General features: G+C 49.4%; 1 protein-coding gene across 1 annotated transcript in view; it reads right to left on the bottom strand.

Annotated features, from left to right (window-relative positions):
* Positions 1–27688, bottom strand: part of slc9a5 (solute carrier family 9 member A5) — a 192499-nt gene that overhangs the window by 54058 nt on the left and 110753 nt on the right. Inside the window, exon 9 of the mRNA XM_085991270.1 lies at positions 27242–27371. Within this exon, the coding sequence (XP_085847396.1) occupies positions 27242–27371 (130 nt within the window). The remainder of the gene's footprint in view (positions 1–27241; positions 27372–27688) is intronic.

The following is a 27688-nucleotide window of genomic DNA, read 5'->3' as shown; positions in this document are numbered from 1 at the left end:
ATAGGCCTGGCCCTCATACTCAGGGTTGCCATGTAATCGCTTACATTTTTCTCCAGTGGGGTAGATTTTTCTGTCCTCATGCTCAGTGAGCTTACGATATGCACTACTGGCATCATTGTTTGAACTCAGCCAGGGATTTCAATACTATTATAAAGATGATGCAGGTTGGAGATAGTTTATCTGGTATTTTTTGATTCTTTACTTGTTCAATAAGATCACGTGTAAAATGTGACATCAATCTACAGTATACCTATGTGATGAATTAACAGGTCTGGATTACAATGTTCAGGTAACTTCTTCTTCTTCTTAGACAGTCCCTCAGTACCGTGGATGACTTGCTTACACATTAAAAATGAGTTCTCAGGTGACTGATGAGTCCAATGCAGGACCTACAGTCTCCGTCACAGGTGGGGCAGATGGTGGTTGAAGGGGGGGTGGGTGGGGTGCTTGGGTTGACGTACACTCCTTGCACTGCCTGTGCTTGGCTTCCACTTGCTCCTGGCAAAGAGACTCGAGGTGTTTGGCACCTTCCGGATGCTTCTCCTCCACTTTATGCGGTCTTGAGCCAGTGATTCCCAGGTGTCGGTGGGGATATTACACTTTTTCAAGGAGGCTTTGAGGGTGTCCTTGAAGCATTTCCTCTGCCCACCTGGGGCTCTCTTGCCGTGCCAGAGCTCCGAGTAGCGCGCTTGTTTTGGGAGTCTCGTATCGGGTATGTGGACGATGTGACCCGTCCATCGGAGCTGATCGAGCGTGGCCAAAGCTTTGATGCTGGGGATGTTGGCCTGAGCGAGAACACTGATGTTAGTGCACCTATCCTGCCAATTGATTTGCAGGATCTTGCGGAGGCAGTGTTGGTAGTACCTCTCCAGTGCTTTGAGGTGCCTGCTGTACATGGTCCATGTCTCTGAGGTATACAGCAGGGCGGGTATCACTGCTGCTCTGTAGACCATGGGCTTAGTGCCGGGTTTGAGGTTCTGGTCTTCAAACACTCTCTTCCTCAGGCGACCGAAGGCTGCACTGGCACACTGAAGGCGGTGTTGGACTTCGTCATCGACGTCTGCCCTTGTTGACAGTAGGCTCCCGAGGTATGGAAAGTGGTCCACATTGTCCAAGGCCTTGTCGTGGATTTTGATAATCGGGGGGCAGTACTGTGTGGCAGGGGCAGGTTGGTAGAGGACCTTTGTCTTATGGATGTTTAATGTAAGGCCCATGCTCTCGTACGCTTCGGTGAAGGTGTTGACGATGGTTTGGAGTTCGACCTCCGAGTGAGCGCAGACGCAAGCGTCGTCTGCATACTGTAACTTGACGACAGAGGATGGGACGACCTTGGATCTGGTCTGGAGGCGACGGAGGTTGAACAGTTTCCCGTTTGTTCTGTAAATTAGCTCCACTCCAGTGGGGTGCTTACCGAGGGTGAGATGGAGCATTGCAGCAAGGAAGATCGAGGAGAGCATTGGTGCGATGACACAGCCTTGCTTGGCCCCGGTTCGTACGTGAATTGGGTCTGTGGTGGAACCATTGGTCAGGATCACGGCTTGCATGTTGTCGTGAAGCAGGCGTGAAGTTCAGGTAACAGTGGCACAAACAATGCTATGTATATATTTCAGGTGATAAAACTCATGTACCCAACGTTGTTTCTGTATCTTGCTCCTTTCTCCATGTTTAGAAATGTTTAATATGACATAACTGTGGTTAAGTTTATGACTACATCCTTACCTTCTTCTCCACCTCTCCGATAACTTCAGCTAAGAGTAAAAGATCAGAGCAACAAAAGCTCCCGGAATTCTAACGTTTCTTGGCTTATCAAACAAGAAGACAATTGCTGCCTGAATTTGGGGGAAGGTGAGCCAGAATCCTGCCAGTTTCTCCCCAACCGGGATTTTCTCCCACCTGTGGTCAACTGAAAATTTCTCATCAAAAGCTCATCAAGCATATGGTTGACAGACTCTGGTAGATGTGCAAATTGCTTCATGAGACATGTGTGGCCTAATGAGTAATGGTTTATAACCTATGGGATATGACTCAATCCAGTCACGTGGTTTACACAAACCCAACACTTGTGCTTGTATGTGTTAATATTTTGGATTCAGTTATTCTTAGAACTCGGTTATAGGTGGCCAAGATGCTTTAGCAGTTAAATGTTGACCCCCAAATCAGAAGGTTATGAATTACATTTGTAATGTTACATGGCGCTCAAAATTGCCAAAGCTGAGTTAGCTGAGCTTCATTAGTTCTCGGCAAGGCTACTGTATGCATCACTGCAGGGGAGTTAACATGCTTCATCTGGTGGGGTGAGGCGGAGAGGGAAAGAAATGCACACTGTCCAACCCGGCCGACCTCAATCACTCCTCCTGTCGGACAAATATATGTGAGTAGGGAATTCAGGCAGAACTATTTCATACAAAGGCTAATAGACATATGGAAAAAGTTATCAGTGAAGGCCATTAATCTTCAGACTGCAGGTGGGCCAAGGGTAAACCAATCTCCCTGGGGCAGGAGGGTTTATAAATATTCAACTCGTGCACTATAATCACTGAAACACTAATATTACAGTAATAAAGCCACACAGGCATCAGAAGTCAATTATTGTAATATTAACCCTACATCTCAAACATTTAAAAACTATTTTAAAGAAAAATGATTTTTTTTTGCACACTTACTTGCTGCTCTGTCTGTCTGCCCCCAAATACTCTCCCCCAGGCTTCTCAGTCATAGCTGTATTTTTAACTTTGCTTTTCTAATCTTATTTATCTTTTCTATTTTTTTCCCCAACTGCTAGAATCTTTTATGAATAGTGGCCCTGTGGGATGATAGTGTACTAAGGTGCTGGATACAATCCTCCCCACATGAGTCTGGGTTCACCGAAAGTTTCAAACACAGTGAGGAATGTGGGATTAAGATCGAAGGGATAGCAATTTAATGCTTACGTACATCAAGATACAGCAAACACACCCAACTTTATGCATCCATTTAATTCTTATAGAAGAATTTCCCTCAGGCAACTATTTAGTACGGACAAACCCTTAGGTCTGTTGATGAAAACTTTGGAGAGGCTTCACTGAACCATTATTCCATGTGCAGCAACACATTTGGCTGTTTAACATGTTTTGGAGAATGTGCAGTTTATCGTAGTGCACCTGGTGATGACAGCTGTAATCCTCCCCAACCGTTTGAGAAAATTATAATTTAATTACGTTAAATCAGTTAACATTCTTAATGGCTTGGCTGGTTACGGCAGTGAGTAGTTGAGTCATGTCGACTAGTGAGTTCTGAGACATGAGGCTGGATTTTGCCAGCCCTGAGGAGGCGGGTTTGGAGGCGGGGCTGTCGGGAAAATGGCAGAATCTGGGGGTGGGTACCCATCCCGCCCCCAAACCGCCTCCGTGCCATCTTCCCAGGAGGCGGGTAGCCGACCCGCGCCGGATTCCGTCTTCTGGAGGCGGGAACGGGATTACAGCCACTTAACTGCCTGTTAACAGGTGGTTAACAGGCAGTTAAGAGGATTATCCCCATTTTTCTACCAGAGGCGTGGGCTTCCCGATGTCAGGAAACCCCGCTAGGGTCACCGAGGTGAGCAGTGGGTTGGAGGGGGTCGGAGGGGTGCAAAAGTGCGCTGTGGAGGTGAGTGATGAGTGCAAATGTGGAGAGGTAAGTATGTGAGGTGAGTTAAAAGTGATAGAAAATGTTTACTTACCTTTGTTTCTTCCTGCAGGCTTCAACCATCTAATTTCTGCTAAAGAAAGAGGTTTGATGAGTCTTGAATACAAGAACTCATCAAACTACAGAGAATGTCAGTGTTTCGCAGCTTCACAGAGCTGTCAAACGATGACAATTCATCTGTCAAAAATTTGACAGATGAAACGTCATACACTGATGTTCTCTGTAGCCGCCTTCCCCTTAATTAGCTGCTAAGCCCGCTGGGCGGGTTTAACAAGGTCAATCAAGGGAAAATAGCATGAGTTGGTCACAAGTCGATGGAGACAAAACTAAAACCCGACAAGCAGCAGTCCCGCCTCCAACGCTCCCCCATTGACAAAATCACCCCCATGATCTCTAGTCTGTCCTGAGCTAGCTGATCTCAGCTGGGCTTAAGGTTTTTCTTATTCATTCTTGGGATGTGGGCATTGCTACGAAGGCCAGCATATATTGCCTATCCCTAGTTGCCCTTGACAAAATGGTGGTGAGCCACCTTCTTGAACTGCTGCAGTCCATGTGGTGAAGCTGCTCCCACAATGCTGTTAGGTAGGCAGTTCTAGGATTTTGACCCAGTGACAATGAAAGAACGGCAATATATTTCCAAGTCAGGATCGTGTGTAACTTGGAGGGAAACTTGGAAGCGGTGGTGTTTCCATGCGCCTACTGCCCTTGTCCTTCCAGGTGGCAGAGGTTGTGGGTTTGGGAGGTGCTGTCGAAGAAGCCCTGGTGAGATCCTGTAATAGCACTACAATTAGCCTGGGAGCCTCTTTCTTGGGGTGGTGGGGGGTGGGTGGTTAGGGGAAGTAAAATCATTGAGGGTTCCTTCTCCTGATCATTATCCAGCAACCTTGAATACATTCAGGTTTAAGTTTGGCTCTAATACCACTCGCAGTATTAAAGCCAGCTTCTACTCACTGTTAAAGCGTCACACATGAAGAACGGATTGGTCACTGGAGCAAGGTATCAAACCCCAGCAAGGAAATTAACGAAGTGACTAGTTAACACCAAGGTGAGAAGGGTTTTTCACATGTATTGTGTAACAACCCCAGATGCTTTTTATTTTATCAAGTCTGCTTTGAAAAGGAGCCCAGAGGGTGACAGAATGGTCAGAGGAAATAAGCTGTCAAGTCTGATGAAAATTGAGAGGGGAATTTTCATGCTACTTATCACTTCCTTGGACACACAACCAAGACTAAAAGGAAGGGTGACTCACGGTTATTTCTATAGATTCCATTCAATTGAATGGACCAGTTCGGGGGCGGCAGCGAGGCGAGGAGGAGCTCGGGAGAAAAGCCGGCGCAAGCAGCAAGGCCCGACCAGTTCGGGGGCGGCAGCGAGGCGAGGAGAAGCTCGGGAGAAAAGCCGGCGCAAGCAGCGAGGCCCGACCAGTTCGGGGGCGGCAGCGAGGCGAGGAGAAGCTCGGGAGAAAAGCCGGCGCAAGCAGCGAGGCCCGACCAGTTCGGGGGCGGCAGCGAGGCGAGGAGGAGCTCGGGAGAAAAGCCGGCGCAAGCAGCGAGGCCCGACCAGTTCGGGGGCGGCAGCGAGGCGAGGAGGAGCTCGGGAGAAAAGCCGGCGCAAGCAGCGAGGCCCGACCAGTTCGGGGGTGGCAGCGAGGCGAGGAGGAGCTCGGGAGAAAAGCCGGCACAAGCAGCGAGGCCTGACCAGTTCGGGGGCGGCAGCGAGGCGAGGAGGAGCTCGGGAGAAAAGCCGGCGCAAGCAGCGAGGCCCGACCAGTTCGGGGGCGGCAGCGAGGCGAGGAGGAGCTCGGGAGAAAAGCCGGCGCAAGCAGCGAGGCTTACCAACTCAGCAGCGGGGAGAGAGGTAAAAAGTAATCAGTGTGTGACGTCACCAGGGAGCAGGTAAGTGATTGGTTGGTGAGTATTTCTCTTTTTTAAACTCTAACTCTGTAGTTTATAGTTACTAGGGTCTTTTCTGGTGTAGCAGGGACTGTAGGTAGACTATACAAGCGCCTTAGAGATATCTTTAATTGGTGTTAGTGAATTTAATTTAAATTAATTAAAGGGAAGGTCATGCCAGGAGAGCCCAGCCCCGTGATGTGCTCCTCTTGCTCTATGTGGGAATTCAGGGACACTGCCCCTGATGACCACGTGTGCAGGAAATGCATCCATCTGCAGCTACTAGCAGACCGCATTGAGGTGCTGGAGCTGCGGGTGGATGGGTTGTTGAGCATTCACGATGCTGAGAGGGTCGTGGATAGCACGTTTAGTGAGTTGGTCACACCGCAGGGAAGGGCTGCACAGGAAGATAGGAAATGGGTGACCACCAGGCGGAGCAATAGAAGCAGGCAGGTAGTGCAGGAGACCCCTGTGACCATTCCCCTCTCAAACAGGTATACCGCTTTGGATACTGTTGAGAGGGATGACTCACCAGGGGAAGGCAGCAGCAGCCAACTTCCTGGCACTGGGGGTGCTCCTGCTGCCCAGGAAGGGGGGAAAAAGAGTGGGAGAGCAATAGTGGTAGGGGATTCTATAGTAAGGGGAACAGATAGGCGTTTCTGTGGCCGTAGGCGTGAATCCAGGATGGTTTGTTGCCTCCCTGGTGGCAGGGTCAAGGATATCACTGAGCGGCTGCAGGGCATTCTGGAAGGGGAGGGTGAACAGCCAGAGGTCGTGGTCCACATTGGTATCAACGACATAGGTAAAAAGAGGGATGAGGTCCTGCAGCAAGAATTTAGGGAGCTAGGTGAAGGATTAAAGAGCAGGACCTCAAAGGTTGTAATCTCTGGATTACTCCCGGTGCCACGTGCAAGTGGGTATAGGAATAGGAAGATAGAACAGATGAATGCGTGGCTAAAGGGATGGTGCAGGGGGGAGGGCTTTAGTTTCCTGGGTCACTGGGTCTGCTTCTGGGAAAGGTGGGACTTGTACAAGTCGGACGGTTTACACCTGAACCAGAGGGGAACCAATATCCTTGCGGGGAGGTTTGCTAGCACTGCTGGGGGGGGTTTAAACTAACTTGGCAGGGGGATGGGGTACAGAGTGGAGCTATAGTAGGGGGTGATTTACAGCCAAATACAGAGGAAAAAACAAGTCAGCTGGGAAGGCAGAGCAAGTATGTGAAGGCAAAAGGGAATATGGCAGGGCTGGAAGGCATATATTTTAATGCAAGGAGTCTTGCAAATAAGGTGGATGAACTGAAGTTGTTGTTGAACACATGGGAGTACGATATTGTTGCTATCACGGAGACATGGTTGAGGGAGGGTCAGGACTGGCAGCTCAATATTCCGGGGTATAGAATCTACAGGCGAGACAGAGGGGTGTGTAAAAGGGGAGGGGGTGTTGCAATATTAATTAAGGAGTCAATTACTGCTGTAAGGAGGGACGATATATTAGCGGGTTCCTCTAATGAGGCCATATGGGTAGAACTTAAAAACAAAAAGGGGGCAAGCACTTTGCTGGGAGTGTACTATAGGCCCCCAAACAGTCAGGGGGAGATAGAGGAACAGATATGTAGGCAAATCTCAGAGAAGTGCGAAAATAATAGGGTAATAATAGTGGGGGATTTCAACTTCCCCAATATAAATTGGGATAGCCAGAGTGTGAAAGGCTTAGAGGGTGCAGAATTCTTAAAGTGCATCCAGGAGAGCTTTTTGAGCCAACATGTAGAAAGTCCTACAAGAGAGGGGGCGGTACTGGACCTAATTCTGGGAAATGTAGCCGGGCAAGTGGTGGAAGTATCAGTAGGAGAGCATTTTGGCGACAGTGACCATAATTCGGTGAGATTTAAGGTGGTCATGGAAAAAGACAAAGACGGCCCGGAAATAAGGGTTCTAAATTGGGGGAAGGCCGATTTTAATATGATAAGGCAGGATCTGGCCAAAGTGGACTGGGAGCAGCTACTTATAGGAAAATCCACATCAAAACAGTGGGAGACTTTCAGAAGGGAAATAGAGAGAGTACAACGCCAACATGTTCCTGTAAAGGTCAAGGGTGGGACCAACAAGCAAAGGGAACCTTGGATGACAAGGGATATACAAAAATGCATTAGAAATAAAAGGGGGGCTTTTGGCAGTTACAAAAGACTAAAGACGGAAGAAGCCCTAGAGGAGTATAAAAAGTGCAGGGGCATACTTAAAAAAGAAATTAGGAGGGTGAGGAGGGGCCATGAAATAACACCGGCGAGCAAAATAAAGGAAAACCCTAAGATGTTTTATAAGTATATTAAGGGCAAGAGGATAACCAGGGAAAGGGTAGGGCCCATTAGGGACCAAAGTGGCAATCTGTGTGTAGAGCCAGATGGTGTAGGCGGGGTTTTAAATGAATTTTTTGCATCTGTGTTCACTATGGAGAAAGACGATGCAGACATAGAAATCGGGCAAGGGGACTGTGACATACTTGAACATATTAGCATCGAGAGGGAGGAGGTGCTAGCGGTTTTAGCAGGCCAAAAAGTGGATAAATCCCCAGGCCCGGACGAGATGTATCCCAGGCTGCTGTGGGAGGCAAAGGAGGAGATTGCAGGGGCTCTGACACAAATTTTCAGAACCTCTCTGGCCACAGGGGATGTACCAGAGGACTGGAGAACAGCTAATGTAGTACCATTATACAAGAAGGGTAGCAGGGATAAACCAGGGAATTACAGGCCAGTGAGCCTAACATCTGTGGTAGGGAAATTATTGGAAAAAATTCTGAGGGACAAAATTAGTCTCCACTTGGAGAGGCAAGGATTAATCGGGGATAGTCAGCATGGCTTTGTCAAGGGTAAATCATGTCTGACAAATCTGATTGAATTTTTCGAGGGGGTGACTAGGGGGGTGGATGAGGGAAATGCTGTGGATGTGGTTTACATGGACTTCAGTAAAGCTTTTGACAAAGTCCCGTATAGGAGACTGGTCAAGAAGGTAAGAGCCCATGGGATCCAGGGTGCATTGGCGCGTTGGATCCTAAACTGGCTGAGTGGCAGGAGGCAGAGGGTGATGGTCGAAGGTTGCTTTTGTGACTGGAAGCCTGTGTCCAGTGGGGTACCTCAGGGATCGGTGCTGGGTCCCTTGTTGTTTGTGATCTACATAAATGATTTGGATGAGAATGTGAAAGGTATGATCAGTAAGTTCGCAGATGACACGAAAATTGGTGGGGTGGTAAATTGCGAGGAGGAAAGCCTCAGGCTACAGGACGATATAAACGGGTTGGTCAGATGGGCGGAAAAGTGGCAAATGGAATTTAACCCTGAAAAGTGCGAGGTGATGCATTTTGGACGGACAAATAAGGCAAGGGAATACACAATGAGTGGTAGGACCCTAGGAAGTACAGAGGGTCAGAGGGACCTTGGTGTACATGTACACAGATCCCTGAAGGCAGCGGAACAGGTAGATAAGGTGGTTAAAAAGGCATATGGGATACTTGCCTTCATTAGCCGAGGCATAGAATATAAGAGCAGGGAGGTTATGATGGAGCTGTACAAAACGCTGGTGAGGCCACAGCTGGAGTACTGTGTGCAGTTCTGGTCGCCTCACTATAGGAAGGATGTGATTGCTTTGGAGAGGGTGCAGAGAAGATTCACCAGGATGTTACCTGGGATGGAGCGCCTCAGCTATGAAGAAAGACTAAACAGGCTGGGGTTGTTTTCCTTGGAGCAAAGAAGGCTGAGGGGGGACCTGATTGAGGTGTACAAAATGATGAGGGGCATAGATAGGGTAGACAAAGAGGAACTTTTCCCCTTAGTAGGGGGGTCAATAACAAGGGGGCATAGATTCAGGGTAAGGGGCAGGAGATTTAGAGGGGATTTGAGGAGGAACTTTTTCACCCAGAGGGTGGTTGGAATGTGGAACTCAATGCCTAAAAGGGTGGTAGAGGCAGGAACCCTCACAACATTCAAGAAGCATTTGGATGAGCACTTGAAATGCCATTGCATACAAGGCTATGGACCAAATGCTGGAAAATGGGATTAGACTGGACAGGGATGGATGGGCGGCGCAGACACGATGGGCTGAAGGGCCTCTTTCTGTGCTGTAAAACTCTATGACTCTATGACTGGCCGGGGAGGGGGTGCTAAATTGTGATCTAAGGTGGAATCCTGCTGATCCCTTACCTGAGCTTGGTGCCTCACCTAACCTGCATTGTAAGCACGATGGAAACTCGCATGTGACTACCAGCTGCGATCTTACAGTCTGTGACCAGCACACTCGCACCTAATGACACGTATCACTCAAATGTACAGACAGGTGAGCAAAAAAAAGCCAGCACTTGTCAAGTCTAAGACGTTTAAATAATATTTTTTAAAGGGGTACCCCATCGTCAAGAAAAAGTATTTGGCAAGATTTTTGTTTATTTAGTGAAGGACAATTAAAACGGAATAGTCTGGAACCACCTGTATCACAATGGCATCATGCACAAGTGCCACGATTTGTGGCTTCGCATTGGATGTTTGCAAGTATAACAACAACAACAACTTGCATTTATATAGCACCTTTAACATAGTAAAATGTCCCAAGGGTGCTTCACAGGAGCGCAATCAGACAAACTTTGACACCGAGCCACATAAGGAGATAGTAGGGCAGATGAAAAAGGTACGTTTTAAGGAGCGACTTAAAGGAGGAGAGAGAGGTAGAGAGGCGGTGAGGTTTAGGGAGGGTCTTGGCAGCCGAATGCACGGCCACCAATGGTAGAGTGAAGGAAATCGAGGATGCTTAGAGGCCAGAATTGAAGGAGCGCAGGGATCTTGGAGGGTTGTAAGCAATGTTCCCTATAAGCTGCACAGCTCTCTGCTGGTCTCGCCCAACCCGGGACCGGCTTTTCCTATGTTAAAGTTTGCGCATGCGTGAACCTGTGAATGGGCCACACGCCCAAAAGACAATTTACGAGGAACACTGGTTGTGGGGCCGCTGCAGATTACAGAGATAGGGAGGGCGAGGCCGTGGAGGGATCTGAAAACAAGGATGTGAATTTTAAAATCAAGGCGCTGCCAAACCGTAATCGAAAGATGTTTTGTGAAACACTTTTTTCATGCAGATGATGCTAGGTTTTGGAGATAATAAATCAGTGATCGTGGCCACACAGCAGTGGAACATAAATCCTGGTTTTGAGTGGAACATACAGAGTGTGAAAATTGAAGAAAAACAAGTTACTTAATATTTATTCAGAGAGTACCATGAAATGCAGCTTTCTGCGGTCACATCGAGTTGTTAATAATCTGCCTCACTGGAGGATATACAAATCAGATTCGCAGGTTTTATATGGGATTGGGCAGGGAGTTCTCTTTTGGATGCAGTAGTCGTAATTTTGAAGTTCCTGACCCACCCAGAGTGGGGAGGCCCGGCAGACCGTGGGAAACCCGGAAGTCAGGGTTTCCCCGCAAGCTGTGGAGTTGTAACTCAGCATGTGTGTGACATCACTGACAGGTTCCCTGCCCAGATGCCAGCTTGATTGACAGGCAGGCTTCCAGTCGGGTGGGGAACGCCGGATAGGAGGACGCAACAAACAGGTATGTGCAGGGTCCGATCCCGGGGGGAGCAGTTGGAGGGAGTTCTGATCCCCGGGAGGTGTGGGGGTGCCCCGATCACTGGGGGGGTGGACCGATCCCTGACCCTGGGGACATCCGATCACTGATCCGGGGGGGGGCGGGGTGTTTGTATGGGGCGGGCTGATGGTGGGTGAGCTTGGGGGGCCGGGAGGAACCACTCCTGCTCCTCCCGGTCCACAATGATTGCTCCCTGAGGCTGTCCTCGCCTCGCTGCAGCTACCGGGAATCCCGAGGCCCGGTTAAAGCACAGCAGGTTAAAGCTAAGGCTTCAGGGCCTCATTATCATATTTAAAATGCCAACCCGCCTCCTGGCAACGGGTTGGCTGCCTGCCTCCCCCCCCGTCCCGCCTCCTTTAAACCTGGATCTGGGCGGGTTGGAGGCGAGTTGGAGGTCGGGAAGCAGAGGAAGAAACCAGTATTATCCAAGCAATGAATAGCTGCCAAAGCCACCAATGTGATGAGGCCAGACATAGTCAATGATTATAAACAGTTACCTAATAAATAGTCAAGTGCTGCACTAACTTGCTGAATTCCCGACCCTGAAATAATGCAGATCTTCAGAAATATTATTCTGAGAATTTATATCAGCTTTCAGGCCGCAAAACCCAATATACTACCAGTATGAGATTATAAACAGAGGCACATCAAATATTTATGTTTGCTCTTGGGGTAAAAGGTTACTAGCTTAAATATATATTTTTTTAAATTGTGGTATGAATTTTGTGCTGATCACAGCGAGAGAAGTCGGGCCCGGGAAACAATACAGGATTTTTTCAGTTTTTTCTACCCAGTGCCATCAGGCACTCTGAGGTTAGGCATATTGTTGGATATTATTGAATTGAAACTGAATTACTTCACTCAAATGACATCACCATCTGTGGAGCATTAAAGGTCGTCTGTGTGTCACGGGCATGCTGGCTTTCAAATAGTAAAACCCATGAGATAAGGTTTCAAAGCCTCAACAAAGGGCCAAAAACATAACAACCTTGTGAGAGAATGCTGCAGGAAATAAATATTTGTTGAATAGATGGCCAAGTCTCCCTTGTGTTTAATTTATAAAGCACGTGTGATTTTCACTTGGTGGATCAAACATCCAGCGAGTCACTATTGGGACTTTCTGTTCAAACAACTGACAGACGAACGGTTTACTATTTCACAAATCACCCTTCCTGGCATGTGTCATGTTTTATTTTAATACTATACCCGTTCACTCACAATCAGCAACATCTTTAGTGGAACATTAATTTAAACTCTCCGATGCAAATACATAATTTATTTTCCAACTATCTCCCCTTTTCTCCAACGACACGGACTCGAGTGGAGCAGAAACGCCGGCAGGGACTGGTTGGGCCGAATGTGCCGTATATCCTGTGTAATCCTTTGTGCCGGGATGGGGTTCTACAACACCGGAAGACCTCTGTGCTTCACCCAAAGTGGCCACTCTTCACGTGATTTGAGGTGCCGCACAGCCATGGCGAGCATCACAGCCGAACTCGACTCTTATCCTCATCCCCTTCCAGCCAAGAAGTGTGGCACAGAGCCTAATGGACCATCTTTGTCTGTACTGAGCTAGTGTGATCTCAGCTGGGGCACGGCTTGGAGCTCCACAACTGCTGTCAGTGCCCCAGGCTGTGGAGGAGCGTTCCAGCAGAAGCTCAGTGACTCCCGTTTGAAAACTGTGCACGCATGGGTGTGGGGGAGGGACCGAATCAGACTTGTCTGTGATGACTTCCAGTTGATTAGAACCCAAATATGCTGTGTAGACTCGCTCATGAAGAATGGCCACGGTCCTGTGGAAACGGACCCCACCCTGAGTGAATGCTATTGAGCGATACGGGAAGGGGAAGGTATAGATTTGGAAAAGAAAAAGTCTAACTTATTGTATTCACAGAAAACACTATAAAGCATAGGTTTGTGGATAATAAGCCATTCTTGTCATGACTAACACAACTCATTTGAGTGTACACACTCACTGCCTGGACATGCAACCTCTTTTTAACTGCTTCTTTTGCTGACTGCCCAGCCTACAATGCTTGAGGAGTAGCCCATAACCCAAAGGCTGCAGAAAGTTCTGTGCATGAACTCCGAAGGGCTTTAAACTGCAGGTGTGTGCAGTGATACGAGATCTACCCTTAAATCAGTCCGGACAAGCAGTAAATGCTGGAAACCATGGATACCGCAGCAACACACACCTGTGATAATAATGGACTTTGGCCCTCGATTGTTACGGCATTCAAACAAAGTGAGCTCATGCCACCCCCAGAGAGAGAAAGAGATCAAGAGCAACCATTTGCAAGCAACTTGAAAAATAGCTGCCCCCTTGCAATTGTAAATGCTTTTCTTCCCATAAATACGTGGCGCGGTGTAAATGTAATAATATCGCAATCACAAATCTGATGTCACAATAAGTAAAATTATTTTGAAGTATTTCGCATTAGAGACATTCTCAAATGCTGATTGGGAAGCAGCAAATTCTGTGGCAATTGGTGCCTATATTGTTGACACTGTACTAATGTTTTCACAGAACAGATCACAGAAACCCCACAGTGCAGATAGAGGCCATTTCGGCCCATCGAGCCTGCACCGACACATATCCCACCCGATCCCCGTAAACCCCTACACCAACACATATCCCACCCTATCCCCGTAACCCCACGTATTTAATCCCCCTAACACTAAGGGTCAATTTATCATAGCCAATCAACCTAACCCGCACATCACAGAATCACAGAATCACAGAAACCCCACAGTGCAGATAGAGGCCATTTCGGCCCATCGAGCCTGCACCGACACATATCCCACCCGATCCCCGTAACCCCTACACCAACACATATCCCACCCTATCCCCGTAACCCCATGTATTTAATCCCCCTAACACTAAGGGTCAATTTATCATAGCCAATCAACCTAACCCGCACATCTTTGGACCGTGGGAGGAAACCGGAGCACCCGGAGGAAACCCACGCAAATACGGGGAGAATGTGCAAACTCCACACAGACAGTCACCCGAGGCCGGATTCGAACCCGGGTCCCTGGCGCTGTGAGGCAACAGTGCTAACCACTATGCCACCGTGCTGCCTTGTAGGACACAAAATTCGTTCAGTTACTATTGGATTTCCCATGGTGTCTGTGGTGAGTCAAAGGATATATTATATCATAACAAGGACAATAGTAAGTTGTACAAATTGAATGAAGTGTTACTGAGTATGACGGCTGTTCTGCACGTTCACCTTGCTGTGATATAAAGTAGCTTTAATGGTTTGTATCTGGCCTTGTCTCACCATGTTTGCTTGGCCTGTCTTTGGAGAGAGTGCACCAGTACGCATGCAAAAAACATGACTCTTTGGTTCGGGTCACAAGGGGTACTATGGTTGCACCCCTGGGTCATGCTCACTGTACAGGGAGATATAGGGCAGTGTGAGTCACAATCCCACAAAAGTATGATTCTCAGACCGCTTATGGGAGCAACTGTCCCGATAACGTATCTACGACAGATCTTAATTTGTAACAATCCCTATTCTACATTATGCCTCCTCCAGATGTTCTCGCTCCCTCCCCTTTGTAGAGAAAGTTTGTGTAATATGATTGGTGAATAACAAACGTAGAAAATAACCAATTAGAAAGGGGGAACAAAACGGACCCTTGGTCTGACAGCTCAATAATTCTGGCGGAGATGACAGACTTGATGTGTGTAATAAACACAAGAAATTTCATAGCAGACGCTGCGACTGATGCTTCAGACTGTAATTAGCAGATCATTACAGCCCTTGGGCTGCAGCCAAATCAGCAAACTCAAGAGACATCAGACAGGAGGTTGCAGTAGTGAACCTCACATATGTGACGACTTCAAACATATTTACGAAGGTCACTCACTTACTTATAACTTCTCCCTTTGGATCGGTCTTGCATGGAAATATTAATTTATTGGCCTGTAATTTGCGGTCCCTACAGGCGTGTAGGAGGTGTGTACGTGCCGGTAAGGACCGCGTAAGTTCCAGGTTTTCTCACACAAAGCGAAAGCGCGAGTACCCAGAGCTTGCGATCTGTCAAGAATCTTCTTGACAGATCATTCACATCCCTGGGAAAAGGGCATCCGTGGGCGGAGATTCTGCCCAGCAAATGCCCGTGAAATTCTTATGCCTAGTAAAAGCAGGTGGAAGGCCTACTTTTAACAGCGTAAGAGTTAAAAAAAAATTAAAATATATTTTTTTCAATCATTTATACATTAAAAAACCTGTACAATAAGGTAAGTTTACTTTTAGCCCCTTCAAAACATTTAGGGGGAAAAATTTGGTTGATTAGCGCCTCCCATTAGTGCCCTAAGAGGGTGCTAATGGGGCGCAAAGCAACTAGCGTCCAGGCGCAGCGATGTTTGAGCCACTCGCGAAATTGACCAGACATTTTGCGGCGGTGCTAAACACTACCACCACGATCTCCTGCACCCGCAGATCGTGACGTCAGTCAAGCGTGCATCACCCCGGTAGCGCCCCGGACCGGATATTGAGTGACGCCCCCTGCCTTTCCGCCTGCCGCTAGCAACGACAGGTAGAGGGGGAATGTTTTGCAGTCGGGAAGGGACCGGGGGAGCGCTATTTAAAGGCGGCCGCTTCCTGCCTTTTTTTGTCAGCGACATTTTTGCACCACACATTCTGAGAGAGAGAGACTTCTGGAGAGATTCAACGCTGTGTTTTGGGTACTGAGCAGCACTTTGCAGGTTCATTTTGATTTGACCTTCCTTGCATCAATTTAGAAGAGGCAATTGGGGCTGCACTGAGATCTTTCCGTGGGCCTCTCCATTATTCTTTCCAGCAGAATTGATGTACAGGCCTCTCCAGGCCGAGATTCAAGGCTGCAATGATCGATCCTCTCCGTTAAGAACTGGCCGGCGCCAGTGTGTCTGTGTTCCATTGCTGACTGGCATCACATGAGCTTCGCCAGCGCTCTGAGATAACGCCTCGCTCCTCGGCATTAGCGCCTTAAGAGAGGTGTGTAGCGCCTGATTTAGCACTCCAATCATCTCCAGGGGCGATAGAAGCCAAGTTTGCAGTCAGAGGCGATAATTAGCGCCAGGCGCTAAACTTTGCACCCGGCCGATAATTGTGCCCCAAACGGGGCGATACCGAATTTCTCCCCCTTAATTATATTAATATATTAATGATCTAGACGAGGGAACTAGGTGTAATATCTCCAAGTTTGCATACGACACAAAGCTGGGTGGGCGTGTGTGCTGTGAGGAGGATGCAGAGAAACTCCAGTATGATTTGGACAGGTTGGGCAATTGGGCAGATGCATGGCAGATGCAGTATAATGTGGATAAATGCGAGGTCGTCCACTTTGGTGGCAAAAACAGGAAGGCCGATTATTATCTGAATGGCAATAGATTGGGAAAAGGGGAAGTGCAACGAGACCTGGGTGTCCTTGTGCACCAGTTGCTGAAGGTAAGCATGCAGGTGCAGCAGGTGGTTAAGAAGGCAAATGGTATGTTGGCCTTCATAGCGAGAGGATTCGAGTACAGGAGCAAGGATGTCTTGCTGCAGTTGTACAGGGCCATGGTGAGGCCACACCTTGAGTATTGTGTGCAGTTTTGGTCGCCTTATCTGAGGAAGGATGTTCTTGCCATGGAGGGAGTGCAGCGAAGATTCACCTTGCTGATACCTGGGATGGCAGGAATGACGTATGAGGAGAGATTGGCTCGATTAGGCTTATATTCGCTAGAGTTCAGAAGAATGAGAGGGGATCTCATTGAAACTTATAAAATTCTAACAGGACTAGACAGACTAGATGCAGGAAGGATGTTCCCGATGGCGGGGGAGTCCAGAACCAGGGGTCACAGTCTAAGGATAAGGGGTAAGCCATTTAGGACTGAGATGAGGAGGAATTTCTTCACCCAGAGAGTGGTGAACCTGTGGAATTCTCTACCACAGAAGACAGTTGAGGCCAATTCATTAAATATATTCAAGAAGGAGTTAGATATATTTCTTAAGGCTAAGGGGATCAAGGGATATGAGGAGAAAGCAGGGACAGGGTACTGAATTTGGATGATCAGCCATGATCACATTGAATGGCGGAGCAGGCTCAAGGGGCCGAATGGCCTACTCCTGCTCCTATCTTCTATGTTTCTATGTTTAATTTTATTTTTCAAAAAATAAAATTTTTTGCTTTAAATATTTAATTAAATGGCATTTTAATTAATTTTAAATATGTATTTTTCTTTATTTATTTGAAGTGTAGATGTATTTTTGGAGTATTCCCATTCATGCTTATGGGGTTTCTGTACATCCATAAGTATGAATGGGGATTCCCTTCTTTCATTCGTTGGGCCGGCCCACGTGATCCCAGGGGCGCTTGCGAACTGCCTGCGCTGCTGGGATACGTGGGCCTGTATCCGCGGTTACCCGGAGAGGCCCAGGAGCGCAAGTCTCCGTACCTCCTGAACCACCATGTACGCGGTCATTTTATTTGCGGATCGCAAATTCAGGGCCATTGTTTCTGATCCAAGTAGCTTTTAGTCTGCGAGTATGCTTCCTTCTTTCCCTCCAAGACTAATTATCATCCATTCTCTTCACTAGTTAGCTGGTAGTTTTCCCTGGGACTTATTCACACACAATCTCCTTCAAGTCGAGGGCAGTGGAAAGAACAGTTCTCTCGGACTATTAATGACACTCCATTATGCAGACTTTCCAACTCCCCTTCATACTGCGGATTACACCCTCACTTCTCAAAAATCACCTGTGTATATTTTTATACATGAACTTATCTCTTTACTTAGTTTATTACTACATTGTGTATCAAACAGAACAAATGATGAGTTTCTGACTTCGGCCCGGTAAGCCTGACATCGGTAGTGGGGAAAATGCTAGAGTCCATTATAAAAGATGTAATAGCAGAGCACTTGGAAAGCAGTGACAGGATCGGACAAAGTCAACATGGATTTACAAAAGGTAAATCATGCTTGACTAATCTACTGGAATTTTTTGAGGATGTAACTGGTAAAATAGATAAGGGAGAACCAGTGGATGTGCTGTATTTGGACTTTCAGAAGGCTTTCGATAAGGTCCCGCATAAGAGGTTAGCGTGCAAAATTAAGGCACATGGGATTGGGGGCAAGGTATTGACTTGGATAGAGAAATGGTTGGCGGACAGAAAGCAAAGAGTTGGAATAAACGGGTCGTTTTCCGAGTGGCAGGCAGTGACTAGTGGGGTACCGCAAGGATCGGTCCTAGGACCCCAGCTGTTCACAATATATATTAATGATCTGGACGAGGGAGTTGGATGTAATATCTCCAAATTTACAGATGACACAAAGCTGGGTGGGAGGGTATGCTGTGAGGAGGATGTCATGAAACTCCAGTACGATTTGGACAGGTTGGGTGATTGGGCAGAAACATGGCAAATGTACTATAATGTGGATGAATGTGAGGTTATCCACTTGGTGGCAAAAACAGGAAGGCAGATTATTATTTGAATGGCAATAGATTGGGAGAAGGGGAAGTGCAAAGAGACCTGGGTGTTCTTGTGCACCAGTCGCTGAAGGTAAGCATGCAGGTGCAGCAGGCGGTTAAGAAGGCAAATGGTAGGTTGGCCTTCGTAGCAAGAGGGTTCGAGTACAAGAACAAGGATGTCTTGCTGCAGTTGTACAGGGCCTTGGTGAGACTGCACCTTGAGTATTGTGTGCAGTTTTGGTCGTCTTACCTGAGGAAGGACGTTCTTGCCATGGAGGGAGTGCAGCGAAGATTCACCACGCTGACACCTGGGATGGCAGGAATGACGTACGAGGAGAGATTGTGTCAATTGGGCTTATACTCACTGGAGTTTAGAAGATTGAGAGGGGATCTCATCGAAACCTATAAAATTCTGTCAGGTCTGGACAGACTAGATGCAGAAAGGATGTTTCTGATGGCCGGGGATTCCAGAACCAGGGGTCATAGTCTAAGGATAAGGGGTAAGCCATTTAGGACTGAAATGAGGAGGAATTTCTTCACCCAGAGAGTGGTGAACCTGTGGAATTCTCTGCCACAGAGGGCGGTGGAGGCCAGTTCATTAAATATATTCAAGAAAGAGTTGGATATATTTCTTGAGGCTAAAGGGATCAAGGGATATGGGGAGAAGGCAGGGACAGGGTACTGAATTTGGATGATCAGCCATGATCTTATTGAATGGCGGAGCAGGCTCGAAGGGCCGAATGGCCTACTCCTGCTCCTATCTTCTATGTTTCAAAGTTTCTTGGGCTAATGAATCCTCAGTAAATTTGACTACACCTCAACCCTTTACTACATGACAGAACCTCCATCCTTATTAAGTTTGAAATGTTTGACCAATGACAGGACTCGTGTCTGTCACAGAGGGAGCAAAATGACTTGTCAATGTTAATCTCTCGGTGAAGTGGCCTCTGTCTGTAGTGAATGTCTCCCTCTAGTGTCCGAGTCAAGAACTGACAAAACTCACTCCTAAACTGTGGTTCAACAGCCTTTGACTATCTGCCTGGATACCCAGTGCTCAATGCCTGTGCTGCTGGGCTGGATGAGGAGTTTTTGAGTGTTTTATGGATTTTAAGAAAAGAGGAATAAAAGCAACCCAATTGTCTTAGTAACAGGAAAGGGCCCTGTTAGATTCAACGGCTTGTCTTTTTCGATCGATTTCATCCACTTCTATACCCAACAGATCACCCGAAACGATCCTGGATCAGCTGGGTTGGCTCTCACCCTGATGTCACTGGCCAAGCTCCCTGCTCAGAGCACCAGAGCAGGGTGATCGGGAGATGGCTAAGGTATACCACCCAACCGACCTCACCGCCGGGGTGTAATTCAACTTCGGCGGGGGTAGGGGTGGAAATCAGGTGGTAGCGGATCCGACGCCCGCTCATCACCCCGCCTGAAGTCAATAGAAAGGAAAGTCAGGTGGGGTGGACAATGGGCGGCCGGTCTGCTTTCACTTGTTTTGCGCTGCCACTGAGTTTGAATTTCACGCCCTCCCCGCCGCCGTCTCCAGAAACGTATTTGGGCGAACACTTCTACTGGGACAACTTGCAAAAACGGTTACAATCTTGAAATTGGTAATTTCACCGTGTGTGGCAGAATGGCACATTTTTGTAACACTTTCTGCTGAAAAAGCTCACTACAAACATGGTTGCTGGGTCCTAAGGCCCAACTTTAGACACAGGGCTCCGCTAGCAGTGCAGAGCCTAACTGGGGGAGGGGGGGAGCAGGTGAGGTGGAGGGCGGGGGAGGGGGGAGGTGGAGGGCGGGGGAGGTGGAGGCCGGGGGTGAGGTGGAAGGCGGGCGAGGGGGAGGGCGGGTGAGGGGAAGGGCAGGGGTGAGGTGGAAGGCGGGCGAGGGGGAGGGCGGGTGACGGGGGAGGGCGGAGGTGAGGTGGAAAGCGGGTGAGGGGGAGGGCGGGTGAGGGGAGGGCGGGTGAGCACGGGCGGGCGAGGGAGGTGGAGAGTGGGGGAGGGCGGGGGTGAGGTGGAAGGCAGGCGAGGGGGAGGGCGGGTGAGGGGGAGGGCGGGGGTGAGGTGGAAGGCGGGCGAGGGAAAGGGCGGGTGAGGGGGAGGTGGAGGGAGCGGAGGAGGGGGAGGGCGGGGGAGACGAGGGGGCGAGGGAGGGGGAGGGCAGGGGAGGGGGGAGCGGGTGAGATGGTGAGGGGGGAGCAGATGAGACGGTGAGGGGGGAGCGGGTGAGGGGGGTGCGGGTGAGGGGGATGGTGGGGGAGACGGGGAAAGCGGGGGAGCTGGAGGGCGGGGGAGGGAGGAGGGGGAGACGGGGAGGGAGGGTGAGAGGGGGAGGGTGGGTGAGGTGGAGGGCGGAGGAGGGGGAGTGAGGTGGAGAGCGGGGGAGGGCGGGGTGGGGGGGAGGAGGATGGTGGGTGAGGTGGAGGGCGGGAGATGGGGGAAGGGGGAGGGAGGAGTGAGACGGGCTCGTGTGTCCGATTTTCAGACGGCTGCATTTTGCGGCAAAGAAAATCCCAGCATCACTTTTAATTTTTGGTTTGCAAGTTAGATTTCTTTTGCTCGTTCTATTGCTTTACTTGCATTTTTATTCATGCATTCATTTTCGTTGCCTGATTCTTGCATCGCAAGACTCTTTCCAAGACTTACATCCATTGGCATGGGAATTCCTTTGGGAACTGCAATGGCCTAGATTTGTTTGAGGGGAAATCATAAAAGACAGATGTGACCATTAGCACACATGTTATACACACAAGGGCCCTTCATTTACCCTCATTTACTGATTCAATGGGCTCGATTTTCATTGAGCTGTGGAGTCGGGCTTGGAGGCGTGCGGGGGGTTAAAATCGCAAAAACTGGCGGGCGGGACCCCCCCCGCCTGATTCCCAACTCCGAGCAATTTTAATTCAAGTGTGCCTGATAGTCCCGACTCCGTCCCGCATCCAACAGGCGGGACTGGTCTTTAAGGCCCTTAATTACCACTAAATGGCCTCTATAATCCTATTTTAACAGGCCCTTGCAACTTTAACCCTTTTCTCACGTAAAACACGCCTGGTGGGAATCACGAATGTGAAACCTGGCGGGAGCACTATTGGATTGCTGACTATCAACTGCAGGTCAACCATTAAAGAGGAGATTTGATCAGCCATCATTTGCAGGTGGCAGGACTTAGTGGTCTCGGGTCTGGGGCAACTTTTAGAAGGCTTAACCACACCTGTGGAAGGTTGGAGCCTCGCACCCATCTCCAGTGTGGCCTCCTGGGAAACCCCTCTCGCCACCTTCACTCAGCGCTTCCTCAACGGAGGCATATACCAGAAGCATGGGAGCCATTTATTTCCTTCCCATCTGGGCATTAGAGGAGCTCGCGCACCAGCCAGGCTGTTGCTCACCCACCTGAGGCTGCACAGGCCAGAAGGGGCCAGTGCCTGGAATCCCGTTGGCGCAGGAGATACCCCCTAAACAGGGTATAAAGACGCAGGGTCACCTATCTCAACATGTCTGAGCAGCAGTGCCAAAGGTGGCTCCGACTTTCACGAGAGGTAGTGACTGACATCTGCGCAATGCTACAGCAAGGCCTGCTGCCCACAGGACCAGGTGGACAAGCATAACCAGTGGCCGTCAAAGTCACCACCGCACTCAACTTTTTTGCCTCAGGCTCATTCCAGGGATCAGCAGCAGACATCAGCGGCATCTCCCAGGTGGCCGCACACACTTGCATCACGCAGGTAACCGATGCCCTCTTTGCCCTCGCGCACAATCACATCCATTTCCCCAAGGATCGAGCAAGTGTCACGGCGCGTGCGGTTGGATTAGCTAACCTGGCAGGCTTTCCAAGGGTGCAGGGCATCATTGACTGCACACATGTGGCCCTTCGGGCACCCCATCGCAATCCAGGTATTTTTGTCAACCGCAAGGGCTTCCACTCCCTCAACGTTCAGCTGGTGTATGACCACAAGAAGGAGATTTTGCATGTTTGTGCCATGTACCCTGGCAGTTGCCATGACTCCTTCATACTGCGCCAGTCTAGTATGCCTCCGCTATTCAGGCCGCCAGACCAACTTAACGGATGGCTACTTGGAGACAAGGGCTATCCCCCGAGGACGTGGCTAATGACGCCGTTGAGGAGGCCAGCCAACGAAGCTGAGGAGCGCTACAACTCCAGCCACATTTCCACCAGATCCATTATCGAATAAACCATCGGTTTGCTGAAGATGCGCTTCAGATGCCTGGATAGATCAGGTGGAGCACTGCAGTACTCAGCAGCCAGGGTCTCCAGAATCGTCGTGGTTTGCTGTGCACTTCACAACATGGCACAGCGTCGTGGCTTGCAGATTCCTGGGGACCAAGTGGCTCCTCACATATCCTTCTCAGATGAGGAGGAGGAGGAGGGTGGAAACGAACATCCTGCAGAGGCCCATCAACCAGCGGCAGCATTACGCGAGAACATTGCTGCCCGGGATGCAAGGAATGCACTCATCCTGGCCAGATTTGCTTAGCCTAGTCAATCAAACACTTTTGCCTCGCAGCTTCTTACCAGAGCATTGACAATGTCCAAGAACCAGAGGATTCCTAGCACTCTGACCACCATACTGACAGTTGCAAGTATTCCTAAGGCCTCAAAGTGGAAGTCCCAATAGCGAAATGACAGACGCCACAACTGCAACATTTGCCATCAGAATTTTTATGCACAATTATGACGTGATGGCATTTTTACACTAAACACAAAATTCCACCCAAGTGACTACCCTTGTGACTACTTGAGCTTTATCTTCCTCTTACGCGTGCTCCTACGTTGTGCTTCCCCTGTGGCTTCAGCAAATTTGGAGGCCCCTTGCTCACTTTCCTGCTGCTGCTATCTTGACACCTTTGGCAGGCGTCCTCTGGGGTTGCGAGCCTGTGAGGGCTCGTCAACAGTCTGCTGCTCCTGCGGCTGTGCAGGGGTTGAGACGTCTATCTCACTTGGGTATGGACTCCGGTGGGGCTCTGACCGAGGGCTCTAAAAGTGGCATGGAAGTGTGAGCGCTTGGAGAGGAACCTCCACTTCCTTGAGGTCTGCCACCAACATCCTTCTCATGGGTCAGGTCCCCCTCCGCGCCTGCAAGTGGCTGGAGAGCACCTTGCTGCACATCATGGAGGGCCATGGGGATCTGTATTTGCAATGGTAGTCCTACTCAGAAGGACTTCCATGAAGGTCTGGTTCCTCTGTTCAATGGATGCCCATCGCTCCTCAAGAGATGTCATTCTATTCTGAACAATGACCATGTTTTCCATACCCTGGCGACTAAGCTCCTCCATGGCCGTAGCCCTCCTCTCCTCTACCGTAGCCATCTTCTCCTGTACGGTAGCCAGCCTTACCACGGAGGTAGCAATCATTTCCACGGAGATAGCCATCCTTTCCGTGTTGATGCGTTCATGCACCAATGACTCCACAAAGGCTCTGCTCATGTTCGCTATGGACTCCTCCATTCGCTCCACACTCGCAGTGACCCTAGAGACAAAACCTGCCAGAGACTCTTGCATCTGTGCCTGGAGTTCCATCACCTCTGATCTTATGGATGGACCCAGAGACAGAGGGTCGACATGCTGCTGAGGAGAGCTGGCAGAGTCCTGCGCCCTCCGACTAGGACTCTCCACTGCTGTCCCTGTCTCCACAATCTGCTGATGCTCACTTGTGAGCTGTGATACACCAGGTGACAACACTACTCTATGTCCCGAAGGTCCCACTGAGGTGTGAGTGTCTGCGCAGGTGCTGGGTGCGCTGAATTCTGCTGATGCTGCGCCCTCAGTGGTTGCAGCTTCCTCTGAGGAGTCTGGCTGCTCAGCCTCTTCTTCCTGGCTAGGGGGGACGGATGCTTGTGATGGTCCTGTGGGGGAGTAAAGGAAAGAGTCAGAGATGTGATGCAAAGGCTACATGCACATAGCTTTTGGCAGATGCTCATAAGTGCATCGGTTACAGCTTCACAATCATTATCAGCGGCTCATGTAACGTCAAAGAGAGAGATGGGAAACTTTTCTGTCACCAGCTTGCTGTGTTGCACCCGCCTGTCCGTCCCCCACGCGCGAATCATCCTCAATGCCCATGATTTCAAGGACGGCCTCCTCCCAGGGGATCAGGTGGGCTATTGAGGGTGGATCTCCTCCTGTCCTGGCTCGCTCTATTTTGTTGTGAGCTCTCTTTTCCTGCAATGAGGGAGACAAGTGGAGGTTGAGTGAGAATGAAGGAGTGAGTGTAGAGATTGCATAGCATAGATACTTAGAAGGAGACAAAGATGGAGTGAGGTTGCAAGACCAAGGGCCCGCCCTGTGTGTTGTCAGTTGTGTTCAAAGCATCAGAGTGATAGGGAGTGTGAGGACTGCATAGTCGAACAGTTAGGTGAATGTGAGCATAGAGAGAGAGGGAATGGGTAAGGGTGCATGGATGTCAGTGTCAAGTGGGATGTGGAGGAAGAGATTGCTAAAGCTGAGTGCTGGTGAGGAAAGGCAATGGGGATCAGATTGAGGGTGATGGGAAATTCATACTCACTTTTCCAGTGTGCTGAAGGTCATGAAATCTTTTCCTGCACTGTATCCAGGTTCTGCGGGTGACTCCCAAGGAGTTGACCTCCTCAGCCACCTGCATCCACACTGCCTTGGTCTGAGTGGGAGGCCTCTTCCTCCCTGATGAAGGGAACAGGACCTCCCTGTTGGCCCTAGCCCCATCCACCAATGCCTGCAGTGCCACTTCGTCAAAACGAGGAGCTGCTCTTGCCCTCCCGCTTGTCATCTTTCCTGCAGGTCCCTCTGACACCAAATGGAGGAAGCTTGGAAGCCTGCAGAAGAAGCAAGGCTTGCTGTGGACCTTAAATGCAACAGCAATGATGACATCATCGGAGGGGACTTTCAGTCATGAAAAACCCCTTTGCAAAGGCTTCCCACACGTTGGAAATCAATTGGCCAATTGAGTTAAAATTGCATCAATCTCCCAAATCCATTTAGATTTGTGTGGGAAACACTAAATTCGGATAACACGACAACAGCCCGCACCCGAGTTAAAATCGAGCCCAAACAGTCCATTCTGGGCAGGTCAGAGGTGATCGGTGGGCCCACTTCAGAAAGGAGGTTGCCACATAGGTGTAAGTCAGTAACTTTAAGAGGGAACTGGACAGGCATTTGGTGAAGAGATCAATTGAGGGACATAGATAGGGAACTGTGTCTTCTGCTTTACAACACTGGAGCGAGCCAAATGGATTGCAGTGGGCCTTCCTGGTCCTGTATGCTCCTATGCAACTATAGCTATGCCATCTCCTGGTGGCTGATGTGGAGGCAATGCGGATGACAGGGGGCAGCTCTTCCTGTGTGTTTGAAGGTTACCTCCGCCACCAACGCTGCCTCCACAAGATCCTGCAAATTCATTGGCAGGATAGGCGCACCAACGTCAGTGTTCTTGCTCAGGCCAACATCCCCAGCATCGAAGCTTTGACCACACTCGATCAGCTTCGATGGACGGGTCACATCGTCCATATGCCCGATATGTGACTCCCAAAATAAGCGCTCTACTTGGAGCTCCGACACGGCAAGAGAGCCCTAGGTGGACAGAGGAAACGCTTCAAGGACACCCTCAAAGCCTCCTTGAAAAAGTGCAACATCCCCACCGACACCTGGGAATCCCTGGCCCAAGACCGCACAAAGTGGAGGAGAAGGCACCGAACACCTCGAGTCTCTTCGCCGGGAGCAAGCGGAAGCCAAGCGCAAGGAGCGCACGTCAACCGAAGTACCCCAACCACCTGCCCCTTCAACTACCGTCTGCCCCACATGTGACAGAGACTGTAGGTCCTGCATTGGACTCATCAGTCAACTGAGAACTCATTTTTAGTGTGGAAGCAAGTCATCCTCGGTTCCGAGGGACTGCCTAAGAAGAAGAAGAAGAAGGTTATGACTGCATTAAACATCTTATGCCACTAGATCCTTCCGAACCACCAGCGGTGACATGGGCCAGGTGGCTGTCCCGAGATGAATCAAGCAAGCGGCATGAGGCCCTGTTTGCAAGGAGCAAAGCCCTCATCATTTTCCCTCTGGATAGATGGCATCAGCTTGACAGAACATTCTCCTGAGTGCCAGAGCTCCTGAGAGGGCAGAGCACCGTAGATGCCATCAGTTTACCATGAAGACCGTTGAACCTGGCTGCCGTCCCTTGAAATTTTAGACACCGACCCAGATTTTTCACCTCCTCTAACAGGCTAGCTGCCAGCATGCAGTCCAAAGCTGTTCTAGAAGCTTCTGCTACTTATTCTTCACCCAGAGAGTGGTGAGAATGTGGAAGCTGCTACCACAGAGAGTAGTTGAGGCAAATAGCATAGATACATTTAAGGGTAGGCTAGATAAACACATGAGGGGGAAAGAATAGAAGGGTGGGAGGAGGCTCATGTGGAGCATAATACCGGCACAGACCAGTTGGGCCGAATGGCCTGTTTTTGTGCTGTAAATTCAATGTAATTATTCAAATGACCTGTTCCCCCACAATACCGCAGTGTGCTCTGGGCTAGCTTTCCCCGGCAGCCAACCCAATCCTGGCACAGAGTTTGTATGTCTTTATTGGGGCCACTGAAATATCTCATTTTATAACACAGTGGATGACTGTACCTGGTCAGCAAAGCTGATGGCATCACGGACATTGAGCTTGTGGTACACGTCCCAAATATCATCCTTGATCCTATAGGCCGACTTGCGCATCAGTAACTGGCTCAGGTACTTCTTGTCAAAGTGCTCCCACCTGCAAGAAAAATGAATACAGCAGTCATCCAAAAAAATGTTTGAACCAAGTAATTGGAGCGATACTTCCCAATGGTTTTGTGATATGGAGACTTAGAGGGGAGCTGATACAGAACAGCCCGAGCCTGGGGGAAAACACGTCACTGGCTGGGTCAGCCGCATACCTCACATGCTTTCCTAGGGGTCAAGCGGCTCCAGATTGACTCCCGGTTTGGCCTGAAGTTGCTCCTTTCCCCTTCCTGACACACATTCAAATGAATGAGGACCATCGGGGATGGAAGCAGCTCCTCCTGGTCCACTGTGATGTCACTGGAGTGG

The sequence above is a fragment of the Somniosus microcephalus genome, chromosome 6, assembly GCF_052327205.1.
Source record: "Somniosus microcephalus isolate GS21.2 chromosome 6, FLI_Smic_1.0, whole genome shotgun sequence".
NCBI classification, from domain to species: Eukaryota; Metazoa; Chordata; class Chondrichthyes; order Squaliformes; family Somniosidae; genus Somniosus; species Somniosus microcephalus.
This window is presented reverse-complemented; position numbering and strand designations above follow the sequence as displayed.